The sequence below is a fragment of the Danio rerio genome, chromosome 15 (genome assembly GCF_049306965.1).
Source record: "Danio rerio strain Tuebingen ecotype United States chromosome 15, GRCz12tu, whole genome shotgun sequence".
Classification (NCBI taxonomy): domain Eukaryota; kingdom Metazoa; phylum Chordata; class Actinopteri; order Cypriniformes; family Danionidae; genus Danio; species Danio rerio.
This window is the reverse complement of record NC_133190.1, coordinates 50,737,501-50,757,500: the sequence shown is the minus strand read 5'-3', so window position 1 is coordinate 50,757,500 and position 20,000 is coordinate 50,737,501. Positions and strand designations below refer to the sequence as shown.

At 39.9% G+C, this 20,000-nt stretch overlaps 1 protein-coding gene across 6 annotated transcripts in view; it reads left to right on the top strand.

Moving 5' to 3' along the window:
- The window catches only part of pde2a (phosphodiesterase 2A), a 257,971-nt gene that overhangs the window by 219,847 nt on the left and 18,124 nt on the right, over nucleotides 1-20,000 (top strand). For all 6 annotated transcript variants that reach the window (XM_073924136.1, XM_073924140.1, XM_073924138.1 and 3 more), the window contains 9 exons: nucleotides 1,860-1,934; nucleotides 2,046-2,087; nucleotides 2,284-2,352; nucleotides 2,660-2,790; nucleotides 7,174-7,285; nucleotides 7,407-7,446; nucleotides 8,546-8,609; nucleotides 14,294-14,375; nucleotides 18,690-18,864. In XM_073924136.1, coding sequence (XP_073780237.1) covers nucleotides 1,860-1,934; nucleotides 2,046-2,087; nucleotides 2,284-2,352; nucleotides 2,660-2,790; nucleotides 7,174-7,285; nucleotides 7,407-7,446; nucleotides 8,546-8,609; nucleotides 14,294-14,375; nucleotides 18,690-18,864 — 790 coding nt within the window. The remainder of the gene's footprint in view (nucleotides 1-1,859; nucleotides 1,935-2,045; nucleotides 2,088-2,283; nucleotides 2,353-2,659; nucleotides 2,791-7,173; nucleotides 7,286-7,406; nucleotides 7,447-8,545; nucleotides 8,610-14,293; nucleotides 14,376-18,689; nucleotides 18,865-20,000) is intronic.

Here is a 20,000-nt window from a genome sequence, read left to right as displayed (position 1 = left end):
GGGGCCAAAGAAAAAGGGTTGGAGCTGATGATGAATGGGCGGAGCTATTGATAAAGGGGATGTAGCTACTAATGTAGGGGACTGGCTATTGATAAAGGGGTGGATCTATTTATAAAAAGGATGAGCTATTGATCAAGGGGAGGAGCTACATATAAAGGGGAGGAGCTATATATACGGAGGAGGAGCTATTGATGCAGGGGTGGAGCTGTTTATAAATACAAGGAGCTACTGATGAGAGGGGAGCTACTGTTAAAGGGGAGGAGCTATTTATAAAGAGGAGGGGCCAAAGAAAAAGGGTTGGAGCTGATGATGAATGGGCGGAGCTATTGATAAAGGGGATGGAGCTACTAATGTAGGGGACTGGCTATTGATAAAGGGGAGGGGCTATTTATATAGAGGATGAGCTATCGATGAAGGGGAGGGGCTACAGTTAAAAGGGAGGACCTACATATATAAAGAGGAAGAGCTGTTGGTGAAGGAGTTGGGCTGTTTATAAAAAGGATTAGCTATTGAGTAAGGGGATAAGCTATAGTTAAAGGGGAGGGGGGGGCTATATATAAAGAGGAGGAGCTATTGATTAAAGAGTGGTGCTGTTTAAAATAAGAACGAGCTGCTGATGAAGAGGAGGAGCTCATGATAAAGGGGATAGAGCTTCTAATGAAGGGAGTGACTATTGATAAAAGGGAGGGGCTATTTATAAAAAGAGTGAACTATTGATCAAGGGGAGGAGCTACATATAAAGGGGAGGAGCTATATATACAGAGGAGGAGCTATTGATGCAGGGGTGGAGCTGTTTATAAATACAAAGAGCTACTGATGAAGGGGGAGCTACTGTTAAAGGGGAGGAGCTATTTATAACGAGGAGGGGCTAAAGAAAAAGGGTTGGAGCTGATAATGAATAGGTGGAGCTATTGATAAAGGGGATGGAGCTACTAATGTAGGGGACTGGCTATTGATAAAGGGGAGGATCTATTTATAAAAAGGATGAGCTATTGATCAAGGGGAGGAGCTACAGATAAAGGGGAGGGGAGGAGCTATATATACAGAGGAGGAGCTATTGATGAAGGAGTGGTGCTATTTAGAAATAGGATGAGCGATTGATGAAGGGGAGGAGCTACTGTTAAAGGAGAGGAGCTATTTGTAAAAAGGAGGAGCTATTAATAAAGGGGTAGAGCTGTTTATAAAAAGGATTTATTTATTAACAGGAAGCACTACTGATGAAGGGGAAGTATTGATAAATGGGATGAAGCTACTGATGAAGGGTAGGCGATATTATTAAAGGAGAGGGGCTATTTAAAAAGCTGTGAGATGTTTATAAAGAGAGGGAGCTGTTAATTAATGGGAGGCTATTGATAAAGGGGAGGAGCTTTTGATAAGTGGAAAGCACTGCTAATGAAGGGGAGGAGCTATTGATAAAGGGAAAGGAGCTATTAATAAGGGGAGTGGCCAACGATAAAGGCGATAAGCTACTAATGAAGGCAAGGCGTATTGCTAAAGTGGATGGGCTATTGATGAAGGGGAGGGGCTATCAGGCGTTAGATTAGTATTTTGTGCTAAGCAAAATTCTACTTCAGTGATGATGGCGCCTCCTGATGGTGACTGCGGTGGTGCTCATGACCGGCAGTGTTTTGGTAGTTTGCCCATTTATTTCAGTAATGTGGCAAACCCTAAACGTTGTGTTGTGTGTGTGTGTGTGATCTGAACTATTAATTAGTAATAAACAAATAAACAAATACACATGATGTTGTTGTGTTTGATGTGTGTGTGTGTGTGTGTGTGTGTGTGTGTGTGTGTGTGTGTGTGTGTGTGTGTGTGTGTGTGTGTGTGTGTGTGTGTGTGTGTGTGTGTGTGTGTTTCAGTTGCAGACAGAAACTCAGTCGCAGTGTTGCTGTTTACTGCTGGTGTCTGAAGACAATCACCAACTCTTCTGTCAGGTGACACAAATATAAATATACACACACACACACACACACACACACACACACACACACACACACACACACACACACACACACAGACTCTCTAACAGTGTGTTTTCTCTGCAGGTTGTGGGAGATAAAATTTTGGAAGAGGAAATTAGTTTTCCGGTAAGTCTTTCTTATTTGTTATCTCTGTCTGTTTCAGTAACACACACACACACACACACACACACACACACACACACACACACACACACACACCACACACACACGTAAGTCACTCTGGATTAAACCATCTGCCAACTACAATACTGTAAACGCGAAGTAATGTTGTGTTTGGTTGTTTTGTGTTTATTCTCTGTAGCTCATGTTCGGGCGCTTCGGGCAGGTGGTGGAGACAAAGAAATCCATCACACTACAGGACATCAGCCAGGTCACACACACACACACACACATGCAAATATTTACATAAAACACATACACATATTTAAACATTCAAACAAACAAACACATACACACAAACAATTAAACACACAATCACACACACTAACATACCTGCACAAATATACACACATTCATGTACACACTCTTGCGCACTCACACACACTCAAACACACACACATATGCACACACTCAAACACAATCACTGTAACTGTCTTTGTTTGTATATGGATGTGCATGTGTGTGTGCTTGCATTCATGGTTATGTGTGTGTGTGTGGGTCTGTGTGTGTGTGTGCAGGAGGAGCGTGGGTTACTCAGCAGTCTGCTGGGGTCGGAGCCGAACTCAATGCTGTGTGTTCCAGTGGTCAGTCAAGCCACTGGACAGGTGGTGGCGCTGGCGTGCACATTCAACAAACTCGGAGGACAGAGGTGCGTCACAGCAACACACACACACACAAACACACACACACACTACACAATAACATCACAACTCAAAACACCAGCAGGTTCATATATCTTTTCATTTTTTGGGGGGGAAAATATGAAAAAGGCCTCTAATACACAGATCTCTACAGATTATTATAGAGACTGACGCATCACACACACAAACAGCACTATGAAAAATATTTGAAAATTCGTTAAAATAATAATAATAAAAATGTCGTCGTCCTCATCTGTACATGTGCTGAATCTCCAGCTGGGTCACATGATCGACTGGCTGGAGAATCTGGAATTGATTATATAATGAATATTGAGATTATATCAGCCAATGGGATGGGATGTGTGTGTGTGCGTGTCGTCTGGACGTCTGAAATAAAGGAAATGAAATTCATCACGCAGAGATATGAACATTGGATATTTGATATTAAGTTTCTCTTGTTTTCATCTCTCCGTCTGTTTGTCTCATTTCATTCGTTCTTTTCAGTCGTTCTTTTCATATTTCTGTGAAGATTATGTGTTTGTGTGTGTGTGTGTGTGTGTGTGTGTGTGTGTGTGTATGTGTGTTTTAACCCATGTGAGATGTGTTTGACTTATTGACGATAAGAGAGAAAGAGAAGGAGAAAGATAACAGAAATGACGATAACGGAGGTAACGCAGAGTTGATGGTAACAAAGTTGACAATAAGAGTTGACCACAATAACAGAGTTGACAATAACAGAAATGATGACGATAACAGAGTTAATGACAACAGAAATGCTGATAACAAAGTTGACGATAACAAAGTTGACGATAACAAAGTTGACGATAACAGAATTGACGATAACAAAGTTGGCAATAACAGAGATGACGATAACAAAGTTGGCGAAAACAGTTGACGATAACAGAGTTACAGACTTAACAACGATAACAGAGTTGAAGATAACAAAAATGCTGATAACAAAGTTAATAATATCAGTGTTGATAACAATAGCAAAGGTAGAGATAACAGAATCGAGGATATCAGAGTTGACAATTATAGAGTTGACAATGACTTCATTGACGACGATAACAGAGTTGATGAAAAGAGTTGATTTCAGAGATGACGATTGCAAAGTTGGCGATGACAGAGTTGACAATCTCAGAGTTGATGATATCAGAGTTGACAATGACTTAGTTGACGACGACAACAGAGTTGATGACAACAGAAATGCTGATAAAAAAAGTTGACGAAAGCAGAGATGGCGAAAGCAGAGCTGACAATACAGAAATGCTGATAACAGAGATAATGATGTCAGAGTTGATGACGATAACAGAGTTGCTGATAGCAGAGTTGACGATAGCAGAGTTGACAATGACTTAGTTGACGACAATAGCAGAGTTGATGACAATAGAAATGCTGATAACAGAGTTGACGATAACAGAGTTGACGATAACAGAGTTGACAATAGCAGAGTTAATGACTATAGAAATGCTGATAACAGAGTTGACGACAACAGAGTTGACGATAACAGAGTTGACGATAGCAGAGTTGATGACAATAGAAATGCTGATAACAGAGTTGACGATACCAGAGTTGACGATAGCAGAGTTGATGACAATAGAAATGCTGATAACAGAGTTGACGACAATAGCAGAGTTGATGACAATAGAAATGCTGATAACAGAGTTGACGATACCAGAGTTGACGATAGCAGAGTTGATGACAATAGAAATGCTGATAACAGAGTTGACGATAACAGAGTTGACGATAACAGAGTTGGCGATAACAGAGTTGACAATAGCAGAGTTGATGACTATAGAAATGCTGATAACAGAGTTGACGATAACAGAGTTGACGATAACAGAGTTGGCGATAACAGAGTTGACAATAGCAGAGTTGATGACTATAGAAATGCTGATAACAGAGTTGACGATAACAAAGTTGACGATAACAGAGTTGACGATAGCAGAGTTGATGACAATAGAAATGCTGATAACAGAGTTGACGATAACAGAGTTGATGACAATAGAAATGCTGATAACAGAGTTGACGATACCAGAGTTGACGATAGCAGAGTTGATGACAATAGAAATGCTGATAACAGAGTTGACGATAACAGAGTTGATGACAATAGAAATGCTGATAACAGAGTTGACGATAACAGAGTTGACGATAACAGAGTTGGCGATAACAGAGTTGACAATAGCAGAGTTGACGATATCATAGTTGACAATGACTTAATTGACGACAATAGCAGAGTTAATGACAACAGAAATGCTGATAACAGAGATAATGATGTCAGAGTTGACGACGATAACAGAGTTGCTGATAGCAGAGTTGACGATAGCAGAGTTGACAATGACTTAGTTGACGACAATAGCAGAGTTGATGACAATAGAAATGCTGATAACAGAGTTGACGATAGCAGAGTTGACGATAACAGAGTTGGCGATAACAGAGTTGACAATAGCAGAGTTGACGATATCATAGTTGACAATGACTTAATTGACGACAATAGCAGAGTTAATGACAACAGAAATGCTGATAACAAGGTTGATGAAAACAAAGTTGGCGATAGCAGAGTTGACAATACAGAAATGCTGATAACAGAGATGACAATATCAGAGTTGACGATAACAGAGTTTATAATGACTTAGTTGACAATGATAACAGAAATGCTGATAACAGAGTTGACGATAACAAAGTTGATAATATCAGAGTTGACAATGACTTAGTTGACAAGGATAACAGAGTTGATGATAACAAAGTTGGCGAAAACAGTTGACGATAACAGAGTTACAGACTTAACAACGATAACAGAGTTGAAGATAACAGAAATGCTGATAACAAAGTTAATAATATCAGTGTTGATAACAATAGCAAAGGTAGAGATAACAGAATCGAGGATATCAGAGTTGACAATTATAGAGTTGACAATGACTTCATTGACGACGATAACAGAGTTGATGAAAAGAGTTGATTTCAGAGATGACGATTGCAAAGTTGGCGATGACAGAGTTGACAATCTCAGAGTTGATGATATCAGAGTTGACAATGACTTACTTGACGACGATAACAGAGTTGATGACAACAGAAATGCTGATAAAAAAGTTGACGAAAGCAGAGATGGCGAAAGCAGAGTTGACAATACAGAAATGCTGATAACAGAGATAATGATATCAGAGTTGACGACGATAACAGAGTTGCTGATAGCAGAGTTGACGATAGCAGAGTTGACAATGACTTAGTTGACGACAATAGCAGGGTTGATGACAATAGAAATGCTGATAACAGAGTTGACGATAACAGAGTTGACGATAGCAGAGTTGACAATAGCAGAGTTGATGACAATAGAAATGCTGATAACAGAGTTGACGATAGCAGAGTTGACAATAGCAGAGTTGATGACAATAGAAATGCTGATAACAGAGTTGACGATAGCAGAGTTGACAATAGCAGAGTTGATGACAATAGAAATGCTGATAACAGAGTTGACGATAACAGAGTTGACAATAGCAGAGTTGATGACAATAGAAATGCTGATAAAAGAGTTGACGATAACAGAGTTGACAATAGCAGAGTTGATGACAATAGAAATGCTGATAACAGAGTTGACGATAACAGAGTTGACAATAGCAGAGTTGATGACAATAGAAATGCTGATAACAGAGTTGACGATAACAGAGTTGACAATAGCAGAGTTGATGACAATAGAAATGCTGATAACAGAGTTGACGATAACAGAGTTGACGATAACAGAGTTGACAATAGCAGAGTTGACGATATCATAGTTGACAATGACTTAATTGACGTCAATAGCAGAGTTAATGACAACAGAAATGCTGATAACAAAGTTGATGATAACAAAGTTGGCGATAGCAGAGTTGACAATACAGAAATGCTGATAACAGAGATGACAATATCAGAGTTGACGATAACAGAGTTTATAATGACTTAGTTGACAATGATAACAGAAATGCTGATAACAGAGTTGACGATAACAAAGTTGATAATATCAGAGTTGACAATGACTTAGTTGACAAGGATAACAGAGTTGATGATAACAAAAATGCTGATAACAGTTGAAGATAACAGAGATGACAGTAACAGAGTTAGCAATAACAGAAATGACAAAAACATAGTTGACGATATCAGTTGATGATAATAGAGTTAACTATAAAAGAGTTGGTGATAACATAGTTGACAATATCAGAGTTGACTGACTTAGTTGCAGACGGGAACAGAGTTGACGATTGCATAGTTGGCGATAACAAAGCTGATGATAACAGAGTTGACGATAACAGAGTTGGCAATAAATAAGTTGATAGTAACAGAAATGACAATAATCTAGTTGACGGTAACAGAGTTGGTGATAACAGTTATTATTTAATTTGTTTTTCCTGTGTGGTCAGGTATATGGAGGCAGATGAACATGTGATCCAGCACTGTTTCTGCTACACATCAACAGTTCTGACCAGTACACTGGCCTTCCAGAAGGAGCAGAAGCTCAAGTTTGAGTGTCAGGTGAACACACACACACACACACACACACACACACACACACACACACAAACACACACACACACACACACACACACACACACACACACACAGTGAGACTTATATTAGTCTTATTGTATTTCAGGCTCTGCTGCAGGTGGCTAAAAACCTCTTCACACACCTGGGTGAGTGCAAATAACTGATATCACTAACTCAGCATTAGATTGTGTTTCTACACATTATATTTTATACTACAGGTCTGCTGAATGCTTAATTATGATTAGCCGACATGCAGGCGTTAAATAAAGACATGAATTAATCTCTTTCCGAATGAATAATTTGAGTCAGTGATCCATTAATAAAGACAGTCACTTCATTCCTCAATATCTGAGTATCTGCTTCTGAATGAATCATTTGAGTCAGTGATTCAACTCCTGCATGAATCTGCTTTAGAATGACTCATTTGAGTGAGTCAGTGATCCATTAATAAAGACAGTCACTTAACTCTTGAGTAAGTTTGCTTCTGAATGAATCATTTGAGTCAGTGATTCAGTGATCCATTAATAAAGACAGTTACTTAACTCCTGAGTGAGTCTGCTTCAGAATGAATCATTTGAGTGAGTCATCGATTCAGTGATCCATTAATAAAGATAGTCACTTAACTCCCGAATGAATCTGCTTCTGAATTAATCATTTGAGTGAGTCAGTGATTCAGTGATCCATTAATAAAGACAGTCACTTAACTCCCGAATGAATCTGCTTCTGAATGAATCATTTGAGTGAGTCATTGATTTACAGATACATTAATAAAGACAGTCATTTAACTCTTGAGTGAGTTTGCTTCTGAATGAATCATTTGAGTGAGTCATTGATTCAGTGATCCATTAATAAAGACAGTCACTTAACTCCCGAATGAATCTGCTTCTGAATGAATCATTTGAGTGAGTCATTGATTCAGTGATACATTAATAAAGACAGTCACTTAACTCCCGAATGAATCTGCCTCTGAATGAATCATTTCAGTATGTCAGTGATTCAGTGATCCATTATTAAAGACAGCCGCTTGCCTTATTTCTTAATAAATAAATCCCTTGAGCTTAATTTTACCTTGTTATTTCTGAAAACAACACAATATTTTTAATTTGTCTACATAATTGTAAAGCAGGCTGCAGACACTGTTTATATGTTGTCGTAATTACAATTACAGCCATGATAAAGTGGCTTAATAATAAAAAGCTTAATTTCTCTGTTTATTAATTTCTCTCTCTCTCTGTCTCTGTTCAGACGATGTGTCTGTATTACTGCAGGAGATCATTGTGGAGGCCAGAAACCTGAGCAATGCAGAGATGTGAGACTCGCACACACGTACTTCATTATGTGCTTGATAGTTTTGGGTTTCGTCCAAGCCAATTCCAGACCCGCGACTGTTAGCAATGCAGAGCAGCGTCCTCATAAATATCAATTAACTCCCATCAAATATTGAAAGCTTTAATGAAAGCAATTAAACACACACTCACGCACACACTCTAAACATTTACTCTGAGTCGACTGCGGACAGAGATACACTGTAAAACACACACGAAAATTAGCAGGTTTCTGCATTTTGTGGTTCGTATTTTTATTTCCCGGAGTTTATTTCTGCTTGTGGATTGGATTATTGTCACGGTTTGGGGGGGAAAGGAGCGACGACTCAAATGCAGCAAATAATGAAGGCTTTACATTCATTCATTTTCTTTTAAGCTTAGTCCCTTTATTATTCAGGGGTCGCCACAGCGGAATGAACCACCAACTTATCCAGAATATGTTTTTTGCAGCGAATGCCCTTCCAGCTGCAACCCAACACTGGGAAACACCCAACACTCCTGCATTCACACTCATACACTACGGCCAGTTTAGTTGATCAGTCCCCCTATAGCTCATGTGTTTGGACCGTGGGGGAAACCGGAGCAGGAGAACATGCAAACTCGGCACATTTTCTGCAATTTTACAGACTCATTTCTCCGGATATTATTATTTTAATACATCATATTATTATTTTAAAGCACTAAAACGCCATTAAAAGTAATTTTGTTAAACCGTAGAGTTGAATTTTTTCGGAAGAGGGCAGATCTGAGATCAACATCCCATAATGCAATTCACAAACACTAATACACACAAAATACAGAAGCTGTTCATTAGCAGGTATGGTTATGACCGGGGCTTTACATTAACACCCGCCAACCCACCAAATGCGGGTGGATTTCAGCTCTGGTGGGTTACGCAGACTCCTCCACTAGTCACTTTGGCTGGTTGGAAATCCTTTTTAAATTGTAGTTTTCTTTAAAGCAGGGTTCGACAATAAGCATGACCCGATGTTCGTGCAAATGTGATATTAGAATCGAGAAGCAGCACGACAGACAAAAATAACTGTGTTCGCACGTGCAAACGAATGCTGAATACAGAATGAGAGCATGATCACTCGGGCTAACAGCTGATGTGATGCGCGCTCCCGTTTACTTGCGCAAAGCAACCGTGCCTAGAGGAAGCGCAACGGGTGCGATTGGTTCCCTTTGTAATAGACTGGACAAAGAGCGATGATCATGCACCCACAGTCCTGCTGCTTTCCAGAGCTCAGGGTTAAAAAATACACATATTGTTTTGTAAGCAGCAGCGCTCACTGCTTTCATTTAATTATTCTTAGAAGAGATTATTAACAGGCCTAACATTGACCGTGTGCATGGTGTGTTTCACCTGCTTTCTTTTGCTCAGTTATTTTTGTTAATATGGTTTAATTATATATTTTTTTGGTAACACTTTAGAACAACTATCTGTTATAACTAGTTAATAGTCCATTAATAAACTGTTAGTCAATGGGTTATACATGACTTGTTAAATAAAAGTTAGAAGTTTGTTAATTATTTATAACTGTGCCTTATAGATAGCCAATAAATAACTTACAAGCCGTTAGTAAACAAGTTATAAATGACTTGTTAACTGTATTTTAATGATTTATAACTATACCTAATAAATTAGTAATAGATCATGAACAAGCTGTTAGTAAATGACTTACTAAAGACTTGTTAAGTATCAGTTAATACTTTATGTATGTTATTGGGCCGTTATTCTAAAGTTGCAGCTATTCTTCATTTATTAACTGTTAGTAAATGAGGAATAGTTGCAACTTTAGAATAACGTCCCAATAACATACATGAGCTAATAACTAACACTTATAACACAATATTTTAACTCAAACTCAGATCAGTTGTTCATAGTTTCTCTACCATCTAGTAACACCAGTGAAACTTTGTAGAACTTTAAAAAAATATATAAATAAATGAAAAAAAGTGCCCAAACCTCGTAGGTTTGCATTCTGTTGTATACTGCTGTTCTGCCATGTTATGACTCACAATGTTTAACATTTCATCTGTGGAGTTTCTTTGGTAAAATACAGCACACAAAAGCTTATGAGTGGAACAAGGTTAAGTCACAAAAATGTTATGCTTTAAATATCACATCCAATTTCTGTAGCTTGAACTTGTTCCATCCATTTGCTGTTCCACAAAGTTTCACCGGTATTAGTAGGTTAACAAACTATGAACAACTGATCTGTAAAGTGTGAGTTAATATATTAGCTAAGTGTTAGTTATTAGCTCATGTATGTAATTGGGACGTTATTCTAAAGTTGCAACTATTCCTCATTTACTAACAGTTAATAAATGAAGAATAGCTGCAACTTTAGAATAACGGTCCAATAACGTATATAAAGTATTAACTGATACTTAACAAGTCTTTAGTAAGTAATTTACTAACAACTTGTTCATGATCTATTACTAATTTATTACTTATATTTATAAATCATTAAAATACAGTTAACAAGTCATTTATTACTTGTTAACTAACAGATTATAAGTTATCTGTTGGCTATCTATAATGCACAGTTATAAATAATTAACAAACTATTTCATTTAACAAGTCATTTATAACCCATTAACTAACAGTTAATTAATGACCTATTAACTAGTTGTAACAGATAGTTATTCTAAAGTGTTACCTTTTTTTTTTTTTTTACAATAAAATTGCTTCAACCAGTTAAACTCCGGGAACCCGGTACTGGGTCCTTGACATCATCGACTTTCGCTTTAAGATTTAAAGGGCCAGCATTGCACCAGACCCTCTTAAGTGTTTTTGTTTGAAAGTGTAGAATCTCTATTTTATGCACATATGCATCACTTTGGTTCTTATTCTACTGTACAAAAGTTATTTACACTTAAATATTTTGCACAACCAAGCTGGGTATTGAACATTGGTTCATTGTCATATTTTTTATCTGACACATGTGCAAGTTATAGCTCAAATGAAAGCTCTTGCCGGTGCTCATACGTTTTTGCGTTCTTTTTACTGAATTATATTCACATATCAAACAGTTGCTGAATGAATCGTGGTGTTTCCATGGCGCAGAAGTGAAAACAATACATTTATGATCAATAAGCAGCCCCAGATAGCACAGACAGCTGTCATCTCTTGCCTTATGCTGTGCGCTTCAGGGCCATTTCTCCTCTGTTTTTGAGGTGATGTGTATAAGTAATGCTTTTATATGTCTGATGTGGTCCAAACACAGTGAATTATGTTTGATCAAACAAAAGAATAGTGAAATATGAACACAATGATCGCTCCCTGTGGCTTGTACAGCACCTCTCATCAGTTGGAATACAATAACTTTTGCATAGATTATGGTGGAGACATTTTTCTTATTTCCTATGATGACAGACATGTGCAGGAACCACCAACATTAACTACAGCACGCTAGAGCACACTGAACATAAAAGGTACACTTTCAAATATGAGTTTATAAAAAAAAATACAAACAGCGCCTCTTTATTTAGGTGTTGATTATAACACAGACAACATATACAGATATTTTAAACATCTTCAATAGTGAACATTCAAAGGGTTTTCTTTAAAATGATACCAAATCTTTGCATTTACACCTCTGCATGTGGATTTGGGAAGCTTTTAAATTTGGATAGGCAAAATCCAGGCGGAAATCCCAAAATAACAGCAGAGTTTAACTGATTACACTGCAAAAAATGCTTTTCTTACGTAGACTTTTTTTTTGTGTCTTGATTCTAGTCCAAATATCTTAAAATTCTTATATCAAGAAATATTTTCTAGGCAAGCAAAATATTTGGTCTTGTTTTCAGATATAATATCCCAATATTAAGGGAGTTTTTCCTTGTAACAAGCAAAATAATCTGCCAATGGGGTAAGCAAATTAATCTTGGTTTTCCTTTTGACATAAGATTATTTTGCTTACCCCATTGGCAGATTATTTAGCTTGTTTTATGGGGAAAACTCACTTTATTTTGTCATATTATATCTTAAAACAAGACAGTATGTTTTGCTTGTCTTGAAAATGCTTCTTGATTTAAGAGTTTTTAGATATTTGGACTAGAAACAAGACAAAAAATCTAAGTAAGAAAAGCTTTTTTTGCAGTGTAATGGCAGATTAACTCAGTGTATGTGTAGTTAACTGCTGATCTGGGACTTTTAGCCAGGACAGATTACTGTGCATATTTAAGATAAATGACAATAATTATTTTTTAAATGTAATGTTTTTTTAAAGAAACGTTTTGTTGAATTAAAGGGCCATGACCCCCCCCACTTTCGGTTAAAGTCTTCTTCAGAATTTTTTCAAAAGATGCATGATTAATGGGCTTGGAGCTCCGCGAGCATCAGGCAGGAGTGGGCGTGGCCAGCAGGGGAGAACGTGAGCGAACGAAGGTAGCTAACAAAATGAGACAAACCGCGAGGAGACGCATGAGTTTATAGTTTACAAAGTTAAAATGCAAAGAAATTAACAGTAATTTAATGCCCTGCTACATTTGTTATTCGTAATTTCATATACACATAACCACAATTTATATCATTATTAAGATAAGTGTTTTCATGTAAACACTATAATGAGGACTTCTCCCTCAATCCCCGTATCCAGCAGACTCAGTGCAGCAGGTCTCCTGACCAGTCTATTTTAACCATTAGTCCTGCTGGTAATCTGGGGGATTTAGGCAAACACAGCAGCACAGTGATGTGCCATTCTCTAATTCTCGTGCTGCTCTCAGCACACACACAGCTTTGCTGTATGATCGACCCTGACAAGATCGCGGGGGAAAACATGCAACAAACCGCGTGGATCATGGAAAAAAACGCATACGAGCCTTCATGAACGGCTAAATACTGTGTGCCCATGCCGTGAGTCCGTGACGTGTCCCACAGCTCGGGCTTGACTCTGGTAGGTCTGGCAGGTCTCATGAATAATTAAGCAGCCGGCTCTTCTCATAGGATAAGAAAACTCCGCTATGAATAATAATGAGAAACCGACGCGTCATCATTGCACTTGCAGTACTGCGCTCCGCCACCGATTTTGATCCGCCCTCAAAAATAATTTCAAACCCGGAAGCTGAAATCAGCTGACAAACGGTTAAAATTATCCAGTTTTCCCCACAATTAAAGCTGACAGGTGCTAACATTGTCTTAACTGATGCTCAACACACACACATCTGTTAATATAAAAAGAAAAGTTCTCCAGGGTGTCCTGAACCTTTAAAAAGTACCCCTATAACGCTATATTTTCCTTGTTTTTACACATTAAAACATTGTGGCTAATAAATACTTATTTGGTGTGTTCAGAGATAAATTTGGTAAATCCTTAATTTTGAGCCCTGGAAAGTCGTGAAATAAAAACTGAGTGCATTGTGACAGTCCATAAGCTCGTGCACACTGAGCAAGCTAATACACAACACACACAAGAAGTGAAATGAATGAGAAGGCATGTGGACTTAACACAACATCTAAATCAAGTGATGTAGCATGTCAAAGTCAGATTTTAGCAAAATATATTTTCCCAACAAGAAACGTGTGGCTGGTGAAAATGGCTTGAAATGTTGGAAACCTACTAGCCACAGTGGCTGCTGAGTAAAAAAAGTTAATGTCAAGCCCTGATGACTGATTTAATAAGTGTTTTTGCATTTGCTCAGTGTCTTTCTCTTTTCTCAGCTGTTCTGTGTTCCTGTTGGATCGAGTCAGTCATGAACTGGTGGCCAAAGTGTTTGATGGAGGAGTGGTGAACGATGATGAGGTGAGAATGCACGTGGATATATTGGATTAATAATACCGTAAGCATGTAACATATGAACCTAGGATCCTGGAGGAACAATGCAGGTTTTGTCCAGGCCGTGGCACACTGGACCAGCTCAATACCCTCACCTGGATGCTCGAGGGTTCATGGGAGTATGCCCAACCAGTACATGTGTGTTATGTGGACTTGGAGAAAGCATTCGACGGTGTCCCTCGTGGCATTCTGTGGAGGGTGCTGTGGGAGTATGGGGCGATCTGTTAAGGGCCGTCTCGTCCTTGTATGAACAGAGTAGGAGTTTGGTTCGCATTGCCAGCAATAAGTCAGACTTGTTTCCAGTGCATGTTGGACTCCGGCAGATCTGCTCTTTGTCACTGGTTCTGCTCATTATTTTTATGAACAGAATTTCAAAGCAGGGGTCCAGTTCGGGGACCACAGGATTTTATCTGTTATTCGCAGACGATGTCATTCTGTTGGCTTCATCAAACATGGACCTTCAGCATGCACTGGGGTGGTTTGCTGCAGAGTGTGACGCAGCTGTTATGAGAATCAGGACCTCCAAGTCCGAGGCCAGGGTGCTCCACACGAGAAAGGTGGTTTGGAGGAAAGTCCTTACCCCAGGTGGAGTTCAAGTATCCTTGAGTTTTCTTCACGAGTGAGGGAAGGACGGAACTTGAGATTGACTGGGGGATTGGTGCAGTAGTAATGCAGTCAATGTACCCGTTGGGTAAAGAAGGAGCTGGGTCGAAAGGCAAAGCTATGGATTTACCAGTCAGTCTACATTCCTACTCTCACCTCTGCTCATGAGCTTTGGGTCATGACTGAAAGGACAAGATCTCAGATACAAGCGGCTAAATAAATTTCCTTTGCAAGGTGGCAGGATGCACCCTTATAGATAGGGTGAGTAGCTCAGACACCCGGGAGGAGCTCGGAGTAGAGCCGCTGCTCCTCCACATCGAGAGAAGTCAGCTGAGGTGGCTTGAGCATCTGTTTCGGATGCCTCCTGGACGCCTACCTAGTGAGATGTTCCAGGCATGTTCCACCGGGAGGAAACCTCAGGGAAGACCCAGGACACGCTGAAGGGACTATGTCTCTTGGCTGGCCTGTGAACGCCTTGGGATCCCCCCTGGAGGAGCTGGAGGAAGTGTCTGGTGAGAGGGAAGTCTGAAGTTCTCTCCTAAAGCCTGGTTTATACTTCTGCGTCAGGTGACCGGCGTAACCCACATCGCATGCAACGCGCGTAGCTGTGCATTTATACTTCTGTGCGCTGTCTCTGTTGGTCTGCATTAACACTTCTGAAGAGCTAGTTGGCAGTGAGGTGTAAATGTTCCTCTGTGTCGAGTTTCCTCGCTGCTGTTTTGCTTTTCCTGAACACTTCCTGGATGTACAAGTGGCTCAAACTCGCTCAATTTGAGGCAGGAACCGGCGGACATACAGCAACTTCAACTATGAGGTAAACACAAAACAAAACTTTCCATCCGGAGCTCCTTCACGGGACTCCACACTTGTAAACAATCGCTCCATTGGGCTAGCGCCGCTCGCGCAGCTCTCTGTCCTGCCCAGACTCGTCAGCGCTACCAAGCCGACCAATCACAGAGCTTGCGCTACGCATTGTTGCAACGTGTAGTTAAATTTTTTGAGAGGTGCACGTCAGTGACGCCGATGGCCACGGCGAAGGGCTATGCGTCCGCGCCGTAGCATACGCCGGCGTTTGACACAGAAGTATAAATCAGCCTTTATAGATAGGGTGAGTAGCTCTGACACCCGGGAGGAGCTCGGAGTAGAGCCGCTGCTCCTCCACGTCGAGAGAAGTCAGCTGAGGTGGCTCGAGCATCTGTTTCGGATGCCTCCTGGACGCCTACCTAGTGAGATGTTCCAGGCATGTTCCACCGGGAGGAAACCTCAGGGAAGACCCAGGACACGCTGAAGGGACTATGTCTCTTGGCTGGCCTGTGAACGCCTTGGGATCCCCCCTGGAGGAGCTGGAGGAAGTGTCTGGTGAGAGGGAAGTCTGAAGTTCTCTCCTAAAGCCTGGTTTATACTTCAGCGTCAGGTGACTGGCGTAACCCAAGGCGCATGCAACACCCGTAGCTGTGCATTTATACTTCTGCTGCTGTCTCTGTTGGTCTGCATTAACACTTCCGAAACGTTAGTTGGCAGTGATGTGTAAATGTTCCTCTGTGTCGAGTTTCTTTTCTGCTGTTTTGCTTTTCCTGAACACTTCCTGGATGTACAAGCAGCTCAAACTCGCTCATTTTGAGGCAGGAACCGGCGGACGTGCAACAATTTTAACTATGAGGTAAACACAAAACAAAACTTTCCATCCGGAGCTCCTTCACGGGACTCCATACTTGTAAACAATCGCTCCATTGGGCTAGCGCCGCTCGTGCGGCTCTCGGTCCCGCCCAGACTCGTCAGCGCTACCAAGCCAACCAATCACAGAGCTTGCGCTACGCATTGTTGCGACGTGTAGTTACCTTTTTTGAGAGGTGCACGTCAGTGACGCCGACGGCCACGGCAAAGAGCTATGCATCAGCGCCGTAGCATACGCCAGCGTTTGACGCAGAAGTATAAATCAGCCTTTATAGATAGGGTGAGGTGCTCTGACACCCGGGAGGAGCTCAGAGTAGAGCCGCTGCTCCTCCACATCGAGAGAGGTCAGCTGTGGTGGCTTGGGCATCTGTTTCAGATGCCTCCTGGACGCCTACCTAGGGAGGTGTTCCAGACATGTCCCACCGGGAGGAGGCCTCAGGTAAGACCCAGGACACGCTGGAGGGACTGTGTTTCTTGGCTGGCCTGTGAATGCCTCGGGATCCCCCCTGGAGAAGTTGGAAGAAGTGTCTGGGGAGAAGGAAGTCTGAAGTTCTCTCCTATGACTGCTGCCCCCCCGCGACCTGGCGCCAAATAAGCTGATGAAAATGACATGACACATGATGTAAAATATTATTATGATTTAAATAGCTGTTGTCTATTTAATATCAAGTAGAGTGTAAATAATTATCTGTGGTTTTTCTCAAGGTTTTTTTTCTTCACTCTCCTATCAGTGAAGTTTTTTTCCCTCTCCGCTGTCGCCACTGGCTTGCATTGTTCAGGATTGGTAGAGCTACCCATCGATGAATTTGCTCTTCAGTGTTTGGACTCTCAGTAATGACCTTAAAGCACACTGAACTGAGCTAAACTGAACTGAACTTAAACACTAAAAACTGAACTACCCTGATCCAGTTACTATGACCATTTATGTGAAGCTGCTTTGACACAATCTACATTGTAAAAGCGCTATACAAATAAAGCTGAATTGGATTGAATTGAATTGATGTAAAACTGATTTTTTAGCAACGTTACTTTAGTTTTCAGTGTCACATAATCCTAAAAGCAGCAACACTGAACCTGTGGTCTGTGTGGATCCTAAAGCTCAGTGAGTGCCGTCTTTCAGATGCGACAGTAAACCCTGGTCCTGACTCTGTGGTCGTTAAAAAATCCCAGGATGTCCTTGGAAAAAAGAGTAGGGGTTTAATTATTATTATTAATATTATCTTTCCATTTAAAATATCATAACTGTGCGAATGACACCTAATAACAGTTGTTATAAACTCTTAGGTGCAGCACATTGGGCAGCTTTGATTGTTTTTGAATGTGCTTTATAAATAAATATTGTACTTATTATTATGGTATTTATGCAGAAAAACTGATAAAGTGCTATTCATAAAGTGCCTAGCCGTTGCGTACATTAAATTGAAAATAAGTGTCGGTAATGGATGATTATTAATATTAAATCATAACATTCATTTATTTTTCTTCGGCTTAGTCACTTATTTATCAGGGGTGGCCACAGCGGAATGACCCGACAACTATTCCAGCATATGTTTTACACAGCAGATGCCCTTCAGCTGCAAGCTAGTACTGGGCAACACCCATACCCACTCATTTACACACATACTCATCCACACAGAAGCACCAACTAACCCAGCAGGGACTCGAACCAGTTACCTTCTTGTTGTGAGGCTACCGTGCTTACCACTGAGCCACCGTGTCACCCTCATGATATTAATATCAATGTGTGTGTGTGTTTTTTAAAAAGTTTATTGCTGTTCTTTCACTCCATAAACATGACAGTAAGAGCTGTGTGATATGACACCATGCATAAACCTAAAGTCTACATGTGTGTGTTGCTTCATTACAAACATCCGCTGCATATTTCACAATATACACGCTAAACTAACAGTGTGTGTGTGTGTGTGTGTGTGTGTGTGTGTGTGTGTGTGTGTGTGTGTGTGTGTGTGTGTGTGTGTGTGTGTGTGTGTGTGTGTGTGTGAGCAGAAAGAGTTTCGTATCCCGGCGGATCAGGGAATCGCTGGTCATGTAGCCACCACCGGGAAGATCCTGAACATTAAAGATGCGTATTCACACCCTCTGTTTTACCGCGGTGTGGACGACAGCACCGGCTTCAGGACCAGGAACATCCTCTGCTTCCCCATCAAAGACGAAAACGAAGGTCAGACATCAAAACGATCTGTTTTTACCTTTTTCTGTGTTGAAAATATTCCTGGATTCTGATTGGCTGATGAGCATTCTAAATATATATATTTTTTGCTTTTCTTACTGTTTGATGAAGCTAATTATAATGCGCACACACAGACACACACCTATACATACATACATACATTGACACATGCATGCACGCACACGCAATCAATGAATCTTCTTCTAAATGAATCATGTGAGTCAGTGATTCAGTGATCTGTTAATACAGGCACTTCATTCTTGAATGAATCTGCTTCTGAATGAATCATTTTGTCAGTGATTCAGTGATCATTCAATAAAGACAGTCACTTTATTCCTGAATGAGTCTACTTCTGAATGAATCATTTAAATCAGCGATTCAGCAATCCATCAAAAAAGACAGTCACTTCATTTCTGAATGAATCCTGTTCTGAATGAATCATTCACATCTTTGATTCATTGATCCAGTATTAAAGACAGTAACTTTGTTCCCAAATGAATCTTCTTCTGAATTAATCATTTGAGTTAATGAATCTGCTTCTGGATAAATCACGTGAGTCAGTGATTCAGTGATCCATTAATCCTTGATTTTTGAATTACTCTGCTTCTAAATGAATCATTTGAGCCTTTCATAAATACAATCACTTTATTATTAAATTATTGTGCTTCTGAATGGATCATTTGAGTTAGTGATTCAGCTATTCATTAATAAAGACAGTCACTTCATTCTGGAATTAATCTGCTTCTGAATGAATCATTTGAGTCAGTGATTCATTAATGAAGACAGTCACTTTATTCCTGAATGAATCCTGTTCTCGATGAATCATTTGAACCTGTGATTCAGTGATCAATTATTAAAGACAGTCACTTAATTAATTAAATAATCTGCTTCTGAATGAATCATTTGAGTCAGTGATTCGTGAATAAAGACAGTGACTTAATTCCTTAATGAATCTGTCTCTAAGTGAATCATTTGAGTCAGTGATTCATTAATAAAGACAGTGACTTAATTCTTTAACAAATCTGCTTCTGAATGAACCATTTGAGTCAGTGATTCATTCACAAAGACGATTATCACTTCATTTCTAAATGAATCTGCTTCTAATTAAATCATTTGAGTCAGTGATT